At 48.8% G+C, this 15491-nt stretch overlaps 2 protein-coding genes across 2 annotated transcripts in view; one reads left to right on the plus strand and one right to left on the minus strand.

Moving 5' to 3' along the window:
* arhgef2b (rho/rac guanine nucleotide exchange factor (GEF) 2b) overlaps positions 1-8911 on the minus strand; it is a 17262-nt gene extending 8351 nt beyond the window's left edge. Inside the window, exons 1-2 of the mRNA XM_080501146.1 lie at positions 8798-8911; positions 283-445 (exon numbers count right to left, since the gene is read on the minus strand). Coding sequence (XP_080357272.1) covers positions 283-445; positions 8798-8854 — 220 coding nt within the window. The 5' untranslated portion in view covers positions 8855-8911. The remainder of the gene's footprint in view (positions 1-282; positions 446-8797) is intronic.
* Positions 8912-11967: 3056 nt separating this feature from the next.
* Positions 11968-15327, plus strand: tmem79b (transmembrane protein 79b). The gene is made up of 5 exons (XM_080501161.1): positions 11968-12093; positions 12615-12999; positions 13082-13276; positions 14476-14707; positions 14783-15327. The coding sequence occupies exons 2-5, from the start codon at positions 12615-12617 to the stop codon at positions 14979-14981; spliced, it is 1011 nt and encodes a 336-aa protein (XP_080357287.1). The 5' UTR covers positions 11968-12093; the 3' UTR covers positions 14982-15327.
* The last annotated feature ends 164 nt before the right edge of the window (positions 15328-15491 follow it).

The following is a 15491-nucleotide window of genomic DNA, read 5'->3' on the forward strand; positions in this document are numbered from 1 at the left end:
AACACTGGTAGGCGGTGATATCAAACTAAGTCTCTTCTGGCAGAGTAACTTTAAACACATGGACTCGTTTCTGGACCCAGTCCAGAACAGGGACATTTGAATTCCTCTCAATCTCATGTTTTGCCTGATTTCAACCTCCAGAGCTTCCTGATCACATTCCTGTGGGTGTTTTGAGGTTTTCTCCTCTGACCTCTGACCCCCAGGTGACCTGGAGTCGCCCCGACAACCAGGAAGAAGGTCAGAGGAACGTGGAGCGTCAACGCACCACGGCGCCGCCTTTACCTGGGCAGCTGAGCGCCTCCTTGGCCGTGATGCTGCGGTTGCAGGAGGAGCAGAGGGTGGTGGAGGACACCGTCAGGGAGGTGAAGAGGTGGCCGTTGCTGGACCGGGCCTCTCTCTCTCGGGCCTCCTTCTCCCGCTCCTTCAGACGCTCCTTCTCCTTGTTCTGCACAGAGAAACACATGACAAGACCCATCAGAGCCACGCCCACCACAACTGCTTTGTGACGCCGGGGCTCCTCGCCCAGTCATGTGACCGTCAGCCGGACAAGAGGGAGAGTGGCCGCTCTGCATTGTGGTGTCAGTTTGGGTTTTTTGTGGAGTCGAACAAAGAAGGAATGGAGGGCGAATCTGACACCGGGACCCCCTGGAGAGCGGCGGGGGGAGAGGAGCCGGCGCCGTCGCTCCTACCTGCAGACCGCCATGGTTTTATTCACTGGGACACAAATACGACTCCTCAAAGCACCTGGACAGAGACAAACCTGACTCTCTGCTGGTGGGAACCTTTCCTATGTCCTGTAACCCGACCGTCTCTTTATCAAGATCTTCCAGAAACTTGTATTTATTCACTTTTTAAAGGAGAAACATCAGCTTCCAGGGAGTAAATGATCTCAGGGACAACATTTCATGACTGAGGTCTGTAAGAACAGACGCCTTCCAGAATCCTCGTCCTTCCTGCTTTAAGTTTTACTTCATCTTAAACCCTTCAGGTACAAATTATTAGAAGGATCATCATTAAGGATTTTGGCACAATTGGCGGGAAAAAAACAAGTTGGCAGAAATTGTTTTTATATTTGTTTAGTTTTCCTTTATCATTTTGTTGCTCAGATAAAAAAAAAAAAAAAAAAATCTATAGTAAGCTCAGGAGTCCATGAAATGGAATGTGGCGTTCCCCAAGGCTCAATCTTGGTCCCGATGCTTTTTAACTTTTGATATGCTTCCACTTGGGAATGTCTTCAGGACACATGGCGTCAACATTCACAGTTATGCAGACAATACAAAGGCGTATATTCCCTCGTCTCTCAATGACAGCTGAGGCTCTTCTTTACTGTATTTTAGATTTTTTTTTAATTTTTTTTATCCTGAATGTAGGAGAACTTCTTCTAGCTCAACCAGGACAAGTCTGAGGTTTCACTGAGCAGGAAACCCGCAGGTTATTTTCCACTATGAACACAGTTTTATCTCTCATATTAAACTGCCTGAAACCTACAGAGAGCAAGAGGCTGAAGCCTGAGCCTTCCAGGACGCCTCAACCTAATTTGATGGCGTTTCCTCTCGGGCTTTACCAGATTAGCCACATCTTTCTACTTTTTTCCTTTTAATCCATCACATTGAGGGAGTGGGGGGGGGGGGGTTGTGGGACAGGACCATATGTCTGTGGGTGAGGGGAAGGCCTCTGTTTTTAATAGGTCAAAGTTTGTGCCTCAGCGAGTATAAACGGGGCAGTAAATTACATATAATCATTATAAATGAGTTCATCGACTGATCGAATCGACTCGACAGAAAAAGTGAGCCGACTCCCGACTCCCATGGGGCATTTAAGAATTCTACACCTCATCAGAGTCTCAGGGGCCACGTCGGTTGTCATGTTGAGACGCAGGAATGGAGATAGATCGTTTGGTGACTGCGAGCCGAGGACAATGAGAAGGATGAGCCGGAGTCGGCCTGTGAGAGGAGCCACCAGCCATCAGCTGATCAATGAAGAAAGAGCCCAGTGAGGAGGAGGAGGAGAAAGAGGCCGTTGTCCTCCTGTCGTCTGCTGCAAATAGACCAAGAGCTGAAGTGGTGTGACCTCACACTCTATATATCAGGGGTGCTCAACACGTCGATCGCGATCTACCAGTCGACCGCAAAGGTAGTAATCGTAGATTGCATTACATTAGAAAAAAAAAAAAGACGCTGGTGTAATGAAACTAATTTACCTTTCCGAATTACGAGTACGATCGAACGCAGCATCAGATGACGGCTGAGTTTTTCTGACCTTTAGGTCACCGCACATGCCACAAACAAAGTGTGGCAAAGCTAACAAGCTAGTCAGCGAGTTACCGCAAATTTGAAGTCCTCGCTTTTTTCTTTTAAACAAGAGGAAGCTTTGGTCATCAAACATAAGTGGGGGAGCCGGACCAAGTGAGAAGACGAAAACGTTTCACTTTCACGAGGAATGGGAGGTGGACTTTTTTTTCACGATGTCATTTTCGAAGTGCGTTTGTCTCGTCTGCCAGTCGACCGTCGCAATACCAAAGAAGGCGTCGTCAGAGTAAACTCAGATAAACTCAGTAAACAACATTTTTTTTATAGTTAATTATGTTGTGTTGCACAATATTGACTCATACGGTTTTGCAAGGTACATCATTATATATTCTACCCACTACAGAAATGCAAAACATATATTTATTTTCAAATATATTGAGGATTCTTTATATGTACAATGTGATCAAAGTGATCAAAGTCAAAGTGATCTACCCACTACAGAAATGCAAAACATATATTTATTTTCAAATATATTGAGGATTCTTTATATGTACATCACTTTGACTTGGTCGTTTTATAAGTAGCTCGCATGCTGAAAAAGTGTGGTCACCCCTGGTCTATATCAACGAGCAGCAAACGGCTGCTCAGCAGCACCAGGTAAAACCAACGCTTCCCCTCGTCGTTCTGAAGTGACCGAGTTTCTATGTTCAATTACATTTACCGCCCCTTCCAAACCACATCGTTTCTTTGTGTGTTTTCGTTTCAGAAAAGTTTTGCGTTTGCACGGAAACGTTTTGAAATGGATGTCCGTTTACATCGACACAGAAACATTGACAATGTTTAAACATAGGGCCACTAGTGGGCGCCGTCGTTGTATTGTTGTTCATTACAAAAAAAGAACGACAGCACCCATTAGTGGCCCTGGGTGGGTGATAGGTTCAGGTGCATCATGTAACTCCGACCTTTTCTTTTATTAAATTCTTTTTTTTTAATTTGGTGGTTGTGGCTTATATTCAGGTGCGGAATAGTCCGGAAAAAATGTTAACATTACTAATAATCCACCTTGGTCGTCTGTCTGTTATCAATACCACCGTAATGTGCGGACTACTGCGTGCAACGCCACCACCAAATAAAAAAAAAAGAAAGGTTGGAGTTACGTGATGGACCTGAACACATCACCCATGTATTGGCGGCATGAACCTCGTTAACCCGTAAAAATCCATGAATTCGCCACGTCATTGTTTAAGCGGCAGGGTTCAAAGCGTGTTAAAAAAAAAGTAGCGGCTTACAGTCTGGAAATTATGGATTAAAACTACCGAGTCCCAGGAGAACGTGGCCTGGGAGTCAAGACACTCTGGAGCCAAACATTGTTCTTATTGTCCACCTACTGAGCATGTGCAGTAGGCCTGCTGAGCATGCGTCTACTGAGCATGTGCAGTAGGTCTACTGAGCACGTGTCTACTGAGCATGTGCAGTAGGCCTACTCAGCATGCGTCTACTGAGCATGTGCAGTAGACCTACTCAGCATGTGTCTACTGAGCATGTGCAGTAGGTCTACTGAGCATGTGTGTACTGAGCACAGAGCTCAGAGCAACAAACACTCAATAAAAGTTGTAGTGTTTTCACTCCAAAACGTTATTGTGTGAATGGGGGTCTGAGTGCTGCCCCCTACAGGCTGCTTTCATATGGAACCAGTTTCAGTCTCGACTTCTGGGATCAGGCCTCAAACTCTCCTCTTTGATAAAGCTCTTAATTGCCGCTGCAGGTTGACACATGTGGGAGAGCTTCTCTAATCCAGCTTCTTTCTATATATTTCAATAACAACGCGTCAGAAACTTCATCTGTGCTCACTGAGCCGAGGACAATCGGAAGGATGAGCCGGAGTCGGCCTGTGAGAGGAGCCACCAGCCATCAGCTGATCAATGAAGAAAGAGCCCAGTGAGGAGGAGGAGAAAGAGGCCGTTGTCCTCCTGTCGTCTGCTGCAAATAGAAGAAGAGCTGAAGTGGTGTGACCTCACACTCTATATATCAACGAGCAGCAAACGGCTGCTCAGCACCACCAGGTAAAACCCAACGCTTCCCCTCGTCGTTCTGAAGCTTCTCGTCTGATTTAATACTCCTGCTGGGAGTCAGGAAGTAAAGTACAGAAAGTGAAACGAGAGATGCACCAGTACAGGAAACGTGGCGGCGTGGTGAACCCGGAGGTGTGAAGAGTGAAGCAAAGACCAGCAGAGTGCAAACAGACGAACAGGGTGGAGGTCGTGACGGTGAGGGAGCAGCACCGTCACTTACTCACACTGACAAAGCTCTCCTTGTCAACGCACACCAAGAAAAAAAGTTAAAAGTGGAGGGAGATTGTCGGCACTCTCTTTTATTTTCTAAGTCAACAGGCCACAAGAGGAAAAAAAAAAGGAAAAACGATGTCGATACTCAGAAGAAGTAGGTAGAAGTTGACTGAACTTGTGCCATTAGAGCACAACAGGACCGAGACACCCCATAGTGAAGAGTTTAGGGTTTTAGAGAGGAAAATAAAAAAATATAAACGAAAGCTGTTACCATTTAATGATGCGCAGATATGTATTTATAAACCCAGAGGATTATTTACTAATTACCTTCGACACAAAATTGTTGCTGAAGACGAAAAGATCAAACTTTCAGTGAATAAATCCTTGTGTGACGGCCGCCTCACTGATGTGTGAATGGATGAATGTCACTCATGATGTCAGTTTGAGTGGAAAAGCACTTTGTAAGTGAAATCCTTTTAACATGTTATTATATTTTTAATTATGTCACAGCTAATGGATTGTTCTAGAGAGAAACCTGAAGGTAAATGGTGCAGGAGACAAAAAAAAAGAGGAAACATCTAATGAAACAGTAAGAATATAAAATACAGATGTTCTTGTAAACATATGAGCTGCAACTAACGCTGCAGTGAGGAAGTTGTTTTTAGAAAATATCAGTGAAAAACAAACAGATGTTCCGCCGGTCAAAACAGAATATCTTCAGCTGGACTTCCCCGGTTTTAGAGCTTTAAATATCCTTTGTATGAGTTCTAGTAGTAGAATAAGATGTACAGATCACTGTCTGGTTCTTACATGGTGTGTTATTAGGAACCTTTTCCCTAAAACTGCATCCTAGCCTTTTAGTGCGATTTTTTTTTTTTTTTTTTAGCCTTTGATGAAAGATCCGAGGACGAAGCAAAGGACAGTGACTGCAGGGTGTGTGGATCCTAAATCAAGCTTTTATGTCCACAGCACAGGTCCAACGCCACGAGAGAGAAAGGTGTGGAAACCACAAATAAACTCAAGGATCTATTGAAATCCTCAAATCTAAAAGATCGACGTTGGCCAACCTGCCAGGCAGCAAAGAGCAGGGACTTTTCCTTTGGCCTGGAAAAACGGCAGAAACAGAAGAAAAAAAACGAAGAGAGACCAAATCCCAGCTGGAGAGGCCTGGTTACAGAGAGAACTCCACGACGCCCTGCAGGGAACACAGTCTCCCGGCGTTCCTCCAGACGTTTGAGGACGTCCTGGAGACGTTCAAGGAATATCAGGGCTGCGAAGGACCTTCTCTCTAAACCTGCGTCTTTATTGTCCCCGGTAGACGACGTCTCGACACTGAGCTACACGTCTTCATAAGACGTCATCCCCACTCCTCCAGAAGACGACTTTGACGTATTTGTCTTTCCTGGACATTGCATGGACGTCTTGTCTGGATGTCATATGGACGTCTAAACAAGACCTCTGGATGATGCAATAACAGAATTGTGACCACAGGTGGATTTGAACTGAAAACCTTATTTATGGCAAAAAAAAGACTCCTTATTCAACTGCGTCACATCATCCAGAGGTCTTGGACGTATATAAGACGTCCAGACAGGACGTCCATGCAATGTCCAGGAAAGACGTTCCAAAAAAACTCCAAAACCCTTCATTCTGGTTTCCCTGAAGACGTCTTATGGAGGTATGGAGAGGACGTCTTCAAGACGTGGTTTGGACGGCTGTAGCTCAGTGGACACCAGATTCACGGTGTTCTGGTGGTTTCTGAAGCCGTTGGTCTGGTTTCTTCAGACCGTGAAACTGGTTTTGACAAACAGGAAAGGACTGAGCACCGGAGCCTCTGTGTGGCCGAGAAGACGGAATGAGGTGGAGGTGAAACTACGATGGACGGTCCACGACAAATACAAACAGTGGAGGATGTTACAGGAGCCCCTGGGAAGGTTTCTCACCTCACTCTTTTATAAAAACGTCTTTTATCCTCAGTGCCGGGGACAAGACAACAAACACAATAATAAAGATGGCAGCTGCTGGACCACTTGTCAGGTGAAGTGAAGTTCTGTCACATCAGCAGAAAGGTGGAAAGAAGAAGAGCTTCTCCTACGTCTCTGCTCCGCACCAGACCACAGTTCATGTCTTATCAGGTAATGAGCAACGCTGGAGCCTGAGGACAAACACTGGAGTCTGAGGACCAACACTGGAGCCTGAGGACCAATACTGGAGTCTGAGGACAAACACTGGAGCCTGAGGACCAATACTGGAGCCTGAGGACAAACACTGGAGCCTGAGGACAAACACTGGAGCCTGAGGACCAACACTGGAGCCTGAGGACCAATACTGGAGTCTGAGGACAAACACTGGAGCCTGAGGACCAATACTGGAGCCTGAGGACCAATACTGGAGCCTGAGGACCAATACTGGAGACTGAGGACAAACACTGGAGCCTGAGGACCAATACTGGAGTCTGAGGACAAACACTGGAGCCTGAGGACCAATACTGGAGACTGAGGACCAATACTGGAGCCTGAGGACCAATACTGGAGACTGAGGACAAACACTGGAGTCTGAGGACCAATACTGGAGCCTGAGGACCAATACTGGAGACTGAGGACAAACACTGGAGTCTGAGGACCAATACTGGAGCCTGAGGACCAATACTGGAGTCTGAGGACCAATACTGGAGCCTGAGGACAAATACTGGAGCCTGAGGACAAACACTGGAGCCTGAGGACCAATACTGGAGCCTGAGGACAAACACTGGAGCCTGAGGACAAACACTGGAGCCTGAGGACCAATACTGGAGCCTGAGGACAAACACTGGAGCCTGAGGACCAATACTGGAGCCTGAGGACAAATACTGGAGCCTGAGGACCAATACTGGAGCCTGAGGACCAATACTGGAGCCTGAGGACAAACACTGGAGCCTGAGGACCAATACTGGAGCCTGAGGACCAATACTGGAGCCTGAAGACAAACACTGGAGCCTGAGGACAAATACTGGAGCCTGAGGACAAATACTGGAGCCTGAGGACAAACACTGGAGTCTGAGGACAAACACTGGAGCCTGAGGACAAATACTGGAGCCTGAGGACAAATACTGGAGCCTGAGGACAAACACTGGAGCCTGAGGACAAACACTGGAGCCTGAGGACAAACACTGGAGCCTGAGGACCAATACTGGAGCCTGAGGACAAATACTGGAGCCTGAGGACAAACACTGGAGCCTGAGGAAATACACTGACATGGAGACGTGATGCGTCTCATTGAAATTAACTGATCTCTCCTTCTTTCGCTCTCTCTCTCTCTCTGCTGTAGTCAATGCTCTCTCTCTCTCTGCTGTAGTCGGTGCGCTCTCTCTCTCTCTCTGCCATAGTCAATGCTCTCTCTCTCTGCTGTAGTCGGTGCTCTCTCTCTCTCTCTCTCTCTACTTTTGTCAATGCTCTCTCTCGCTGCTGTTGTCAAGGCTCTCTCTCATGTAGTCAATGCGGGCTCTCTCTCTCTCTCTACTTTTGTCAATGCTCTCTCTCTCTCTCTGCTGTTGTCAATGCTCTCTCTCTCTCTCTCTCTGCTGTCTGTGCTCTCTCTTTTCTTGAGTCTATGCTCTCACTCATTCCCGTAGCCAAACACACACACGCACGCACACACACACAAGCCGCCCCTCCCCCCACTGGTTTCCTCCTGCAGGACAAAGCGGCCACGCTGCAGCTAACGGACTCAGTCAAACACACCAAGTGTGTGTGTGTGTATGTTTCTCTCTCACTCACACACACACACACACACGCACACGCACACACACACACACACAGCAGAAAACGACACACCGTGAGACCGGGCGGCAGCTCTGCTCTATAAAAACATCTGAACGGAAAGAAGAAAAAAAAAAGTGTCCGCTTCCCGTTTTTTTGTTTTTTTTCCTCTCAGCTTCACTAACTTTCATCCCAAGTTGATCACAAAGCTTCTCTCTCTCCGTCCGGACCGATCGATCGATCGACTGTCTGATCGAGGACCGATCGATCGATCAGCATCAGTTGGAGGAACAAACGGCCCCGGGTTCGCCTCCGTCTCCAGATGTGAGCGGCGGACAAAGCGGAACAAAGTGCGCCCGAGCCTGAACTCTCTGCCCCGGAAAATCCCGCGGCTCGCCCCGCTCGGGGCTCCGGACCCGGTTTGGGTCCCGGTTCGTCCGGAGATCCCCCGGATCAAGAAGAAAACTGAGCGAACACGCGCTCTTAAGTCCGTTTCTTTCTTTTTTTTTTTTTCCGGGGAACTCACCTTCAGGTTGATCTCCTTCATCCTGTCCTGCCTCCTGCTCTCCAGTAACCGGGACATCCCGTCCGACAGATCGAACCGCCCTCAGAACGGCTCCCGATCACTGTTCGATTCCCGATAGTCCCGGTGTGAAGGCGCTCGGTTCTGGTCCCGGAGCACTCCGCAGTCTGAGTCCAGTGGGGCGGGGCTTGTTTCACTGAACGGCAGCTCCGCTGTACTTCTGACCAATCACGGCGCAGCGCGCTGCCGCGGTGCTCGACCAATCCCGACGCTGTTCGCGCCCAAAGTCCCGCCCCTCAGCATCTGTCGGGGCGCGCTTGATTTCTACACCGTGAGACGCGCGTGGTCGCCGTGGGTCGAGACAGTCTCTATGACAACGTGTCAGTGCGGCACGTGACGCGCATCAGCCAGTCGGGGCGCGGGGCGGAGTCACGTGACGCCCACGACTGCCTCCATCCCCACCACACAGGGATGAACAACAGCTGCTGTGTGACGTGGAACCCCGCGGAACCCACGCCGCCCGACACACGCGCTGACGGGGTACTCCGGTGCCACACTGGAACGGACCCCGGTGTGAACAGGCGCACAAAAGAAAGCGGAGAGGAGCGCAATTAACAAAACACAACGTGTGCGTGACTCCTCCCTTCAGATGAGTAAACACTGGAGGGACACGAGAACGACTCACTGGAAACGTTTCACTCATAAATCACTATTATAAGAACGCAATAAAACAAGTGTCTCAGTAATTAAAACAAGCATCGGCATGAACGGCGCAGACAACAAATATAAATTAGTTAAAATATACACATTTGACTTACAACAAGAAAAGGTTGTTTCGGGCATCTAATATCAGGACGATGTTTTACTGGACCATGGATCAAGACAATTCACCATTATGGGCAATACAAGAGAAAATGCCTGTGGACTGCGTTGCACTGCCATCCCTACTTTGTGCCAGATTATCTATCCCTTATTGCACCTCCTCGGAGACATTGTATGTTTTATCCATCATTAACAGATGAGGCACTCAACATCTGGGTAAACGGTGGAATAACTTCATTGTATAAACTCTATAGTGACAATGTCTTCTGCTCTTTTGAACTCTTGGTTTCTAAGTTTGACTTGCCACGGTCACACTTTTACAGGTACTTGCAACTCAGGGATTTCATGATGTGTAATGCTGACGCCTTTCCTTCCTGTCCGTCATACTCTCTTTTAGATTATATCTTTAAGATAAAACCAGATGCCAAACGTGCTATAAGTCTGATCTATGGGTTATTAAATGAACATAAATTGACACCATTGCAATCACTTAAATGTAAATGGGAGGAGGATTTGGGTAAACAAATTTCAATTGAGAGATGGAATAAAATAATTGAGGGAATTTTTTCTTCGTCCATCTGCCTCAGACATATAGTTATTCAATTTAAGGTTGTGCACCACCTCCATTGGTCAAAAACCAAGCTAAGTAGGATGAGGGATGGATTTGACCCCACTTGTGACCGCTGCAAGCGGGAACCTGGCTCTTTGTTGCATATGTTTTGGACTTGCTCAAAACTGCATTACTTTTGGAACAGTATATTCCAGGTCCTCTCCAAGACTTGCAATAAGACACTGACCCCTTGCCCATTTATGGCAATCTTTGGAGTGAGTTCAAATCCACAATTGACCAAGGCCCAGGCTAGTCTGGTTGCTTTCTGTACACTTATGGCTCGAAGGAGGATATTGCTGGGTTGGAAGGATGCAGAGCCACCTGTATTTAGACTTTGGGTCAGTGACGTCATGTATCATACACAGCTGGAAAAAATCAGATACACAACAAAAGGCTCAGTTAAAAAATTTCATGACGTTTGGGACCCTTTCCTTGCCTATTTTCAAAAGATGGATGCAGTTGAAATTGTATAACTGTATACTAATAATTTGAAAGGAAAGCCTACTGTAGATCAGTTAATTACACTACATCTTTGTGTGCATTCTGAGGTATTTTATTGGCAGTGATTATTGACAGTATTATTATTATTGTATTTGTGTTTCCTTTCAACCTGTCTGGCTTGATACTTGTTGTTATATGTTGACTGTGGGGTTCCGGGAGGGAAGAAAAGAGGGAAAAATTATAGGTGATTTCCAATGTAATATTGTTTAACTGAATCTTGAATAAACAAACCTTGTTTAAAAAAAAAGAAGAAAAGGTTGTTTTTACATTGTGAGAACATTTTAATTTCACGTGGCTTCACAAATTCGCCATGAGAAAACAGTCTGTCTTTGACAGTCCAAAATGGATGGATGCAGGTTCAATTCCCACCTCCATCTGTCCACACGTCACAGTGTCCTTGAGCAAGGCACTGAACCCCAAATTGCTCCCAAAGGACTGACAGCCCCTTGCATGGCAACAGCCTCCGTTGACATATGGATGTGAATGTAAAGTGCTTTGGATTGTTCACACTGTTGTAAAACACTGAAGTTCATTTACCAGTCAGTTGAGGAAGAATTTATAATATTATTACGCCCGCCGTATGTAATATTTATCTGTTCGTATGTCTGATTATGCCAAAACTACTGCGCAGATTTTGTAGCATTGGGGAAAAATAGAGCGTGTGTACAATATTTTCTATTTCGGTTTTTATTTCTTTAAACGTTTTGGTCACAGTTTTGTCTGCTAAAGGTGTAATTTGAACAAAAAGTGTTTAACTAATCATAGTTTATTCGTCTTCCTTGGAGAAATTCCTTTTTTCCAAATCGACCCTCGATAGGCGGCCACATTATGGCAGATACAGTAAAGGCAGACAATGGTGTATCCCTCACTAGAATGATATAGAATTGTTAGTTTATTTAATTTAACTTCCCTTTTTCCACATTTACACCATCTATTTTAATTATGAATTCAACAAAAACAACATCAACTTATTTTTGTGTAAATTCTGTGATTGGGTTGAATTGTTGGCTTGAGATGACTGTGTTCTATTTATTTATTTATTTGTTTATTTGTTTGTTTGTTTGTTTGTTTGTTTGTTTGTTTGTTTGTTTGTTTTCAACTGTAGTAGGTTTAAAATCTTAACTCTGTCTTCGATAAAGACGAACAAAATGACCATCATGAAGACTGACCAGCAGGTGGCAGCAGATCTCTGACCGGAAGTAGAAAGAAGAAGAAGAAAAACACTCACCTGAAGACACCTGTTGTGATTGTGGTGAGGATTCTGGTTGTGTTTACCACGACAGGGGGTCACAGGGATCTCAATCAGGACCAGAATAGAGACCGGGACCGGGACCAGGACCGGGACTAGGATCGGGACCAGGATCAGGTCTCAAAGAGCTTAATTTGTTCACATTTTCGTCTACTTCCGCTAGCATGTAGCGCGTTAGCTCGGAGCGATCACGGTGTTTGTTTGTGTTTTGATGTAACCTCATGGTTCGGGGGTTGCTTGTCAGTCACGTGCTGACGGGACGTTTATTGTTAACAACTTCTCAAGAAGACTTTGATGTCAAACCGTAAGACCGACTTCACGCAGTGGGCGTAGACAACTCGGACCACGCCCACTTTTAACCTTCGTCCGTTCCTCGTCCCTTGTCAGTTGGTTGAGCGGGTTGTCAGTCACCACATTCCATGTTCGAGTCCCCCTTTTGTCCACATGTGGGCCCGTCCCTGAGCAAGGCACTGACAACATTGAACCAGAACGGATCCGTCGGTCGTATTTAAAGGTTTTGTTCCTGTCGGGTCGCCGGTCAGTTTCAGTTCTTCTGGTCCTGGACCCGGTCTGGGATTATTCTGTGAACGTCAACATCTCTGGTCTCATGTCTCTCTCGTCCCCGTCCTTCCTGACAGATGGAGGACAAGATCAAGCAGCTTGAGGAGGAAGAGGAGGAGGCGAGGGCGAGGGCGGCCATGATGAAGAGGAGCAAAGGGGACAGGACGAGCATGAGGTCGGACACGTCCCTCCACATGTCCAGCTGGACGGAGAGCGAGCGAGAGCTGAAGGTGGGGAGGGGGGAGGTCGGCGGCAGCCAGGAGGCGGGACTGCCCCCCCACCCGGAGGAGGAGCAGGGGGGGAACTACCTGCCGGACAAGGCGGCTCAGGTGTTCAGCCCCGCGGTGACGGCCCTCCCCTCCCCCACGCACACCGACGCATACTGGGAGTGTGAGAAGAGTCCGTTCCTGACCCAGCAGGGCTACGTGGACGAGTGGCCCGAGGACACGAAGCCAGCGCCGTGTAAGCCTCGGGTGGGGGGGGGGGGCGGAGCTAAAGCCAGTCTGTCTCACGGGCGGAGCTAAAGCGGGTTTGTGTGTCTCAGGTGGGCAGGACTGCGTCAGCAGGGACGTCCTGAAGATGGGCGTGTCCTTGATGACGTCGGCTCTCTTCTTCCCCCTCATGGTGTGGGGCGGCTTCGTCTTTCTGCCGTTCGACGCCCCCTTGTTGGACAGCGCCCCCCTCAGGCTCGTCTACACGATGCGCTGCTCCATATTCGCCACCGCCCCCATCGTCCTGGGTGAGTCTGCCGCCGTCTCGCCCATCTCTACCCACCCCCCCGCTCGCTGCGTCTCGCCCTCTCACCCGTCCCATCTCACCCTCTCACCCGTCCCGTCCCACCCTCTCACCCATCCCGTCTCACCCTCTCACCCGTCCCGTCCCGTCTCACCCGTGCCGTCTCACCCGTCCTGTCCAGTCTCACCCGTCCCGTCTCACCCTCTCACCCATCCCATCTCACCCGTCCCGTCCCGTCTCGTCTCACCTGTCCCATCTCACCTTCTCACCCATCCCGTCTCACCCGTGCCGTCTCACCGTCTCACCCGTCCCGTCTCACCGTGTCGTCACACCTTCTCACCCGTCCCGTCCCGTCTCACCCGTGCCGTCTCACCTTCTCATCCATCCCGTCTCACCCGTCCCGTCTCACCCGTCCCGTCTCACCCTCTCACCCATCCCGTCTCCCCGTCTCACCCTCTCACCCATCCCGTCTCACCGTCTCACCCTCTCACCTGTCCCGTCTCGCCCTCTCACCCATCCCGTCTCACCCGTCCCATCTCACCCTCTCACCTGTCCCGTGTCACCCGTCCCATTTCACCCTCTCACCCATCCCGTCTCACCCGTGCCGTCTCACCGTCTCACCCGTCCCGTCCCGTCTCACCCGTCCTGTCTCACCGTGTCGTCACACCTTCTCACCCGTCCCGTCCCGTCTCACCCGTGCCGTCTCACCTTCTCACCCATCCCGTCTCACCGTCTCACCTTCTCACCCATCCGTCTCACCCTCTCACCCGTCCCGTCTCACCCGTCCCGTCTCACCCTCTCACCCATCCCGTCTCCCCGTCTCACCCTCTCACCCATCCCGTCTCACCGTCCCACCCTCTCATCTGTCCCGTCTCACCCTCACCTGTCCCGTCTCGCCCTCTCACCCATCCCGTCTCACCCGTCCCATCTCACCCTCTCACCCGTTCCGTGTCACCCGTCCCGTTTCACCCTCTCACCCATCCCGTCTCACCCGTCCCGTCTCGCCCTCTCACCCTCTCACCAATCCCGTCTCGCCCTCTCACCAATCCCGTCTCACCCTCTCACCCGTTCCGTCTCGCCCTCTCACCCATCCCGTCTCACCTGTCCCGTCTCACCCTCTCACCCATCCCGTCTCGCCCTCTCACCCATCCCGTCTCACCCGTCCCGTCTCACCCTCTCACCCGTCCCGTCTCACCTCCCCAGGCTGGTTGGTCCTGGGCATCACTCGTCTCCGCGGCGGCGCAACCCGACCCCTGTCAGACGACGCCATGAAGGAGACGGACTTCCAGGAGGTCAAAGTTCACCAGCGATTCATCGCCGACTCCGTCTCCCTGTTCCTGATCTACTTCCTGCAGCTGGTCGTCATGGCGATGTACCTGAGCCAGGAGCAGCTGAAGCTCCTCCCGCTCCTCACCATCAACTTCGCGTTCGGACGGTGAGTCCTTCAGACCCAGACGGACCCCCGGCGGCGGGCAGACGCCTGACGGAGGGTGCGTTGGTTTCGTTGCAGGCTGGTTTACTGGGCGGCGGTGGCGTTCGGCAGCAGTATCCGCGGATTCGGGTTTGGCCTCTCCTTCCTCCCCAGCGTCGCCATGATGGTCGCAAACTTTTACTTCATCTTCACGGTGGAGGCGGCGGGCTCCATCTTCAGCCTCCCGCCTCATGAGGAGGTGCTGCCTCCACCCGGCCGGCAGAGATTCTGGGGATAAGCACTGTTCAAGAAAAACCCCCAAAAGTTTATTTTTTTTAATTCCCTTCAAGAAGGTTGGAAGTGTCCAGCCACTTTTTTTAATTGATTAAACTATTTCAAAACTTTGTCACTTTGTTTTATCCCGAATAAATAATGAACGTCCATAATGAAAGACACTTTTTGAAATGTTCATGTGTTTTGGCAGCAGAAAACTTTAAGTATACTGGTGAATAAAATGAAGTAAAACAGCATTTCAATGATCCATCAATTTAATAATGAACAATTAGCATAGCAGCATTAGCTTCCTCTCTTCTTTAACGGAACTTCTCTGCTTCTGCAGGTTTCCTGTTGTTTTTTTCTCTGTAAAAGTGCCTTTCGATGAATGTTATTGTCACTGATCTATGAATAAAGCTGAATTGAATGTAGTTGCTGTGTAAAACTTTCCTGAATGACCGAACACTTCCAGATTTCCTTAATCAGGCCTGACGGGTAGATCCCAGAAAAAACGTCAACATGATCGTCACACACC

The sequence above is a fragment of the Blennius ocellaris genome, assembly GCF_963422515.1.
Source record: "Blennius ocellaris genome assembly, chromosome: 8".
Lineage (NCBI taxonomy): Eukaryota > Metazoa > Chordata > Actinopteri > Blenniiformes > Blenniidae > Blennius > Blennius ocellaris.

Excerpts from the sequence above, each read along its gene's own strand:
- tmem79b (XM_080501161.1), top strand. The coding sequence starts at position 12,615 with ATGGAGGACAAGATCAAGCAGCTTGAGGAGGAAGAGGAGGAGGCGAGG. Across the intron at positions 13,000-13,081 it reads GGACACGAAGCCAGCGCCGT|GTGGGCAGGACTGCGTCAGC; the intron begins GTAAGCCTCGGG and ends TGTGTGTCTCAG. Across the intron at positions 14,708-14,782 it reads ATCAACTTCGCGTTCGGACG|GCTGGTTTACTGGGCGGCGG; the intron begins GTGAGTCCTTCA and ends GTTTCGTTGCAG.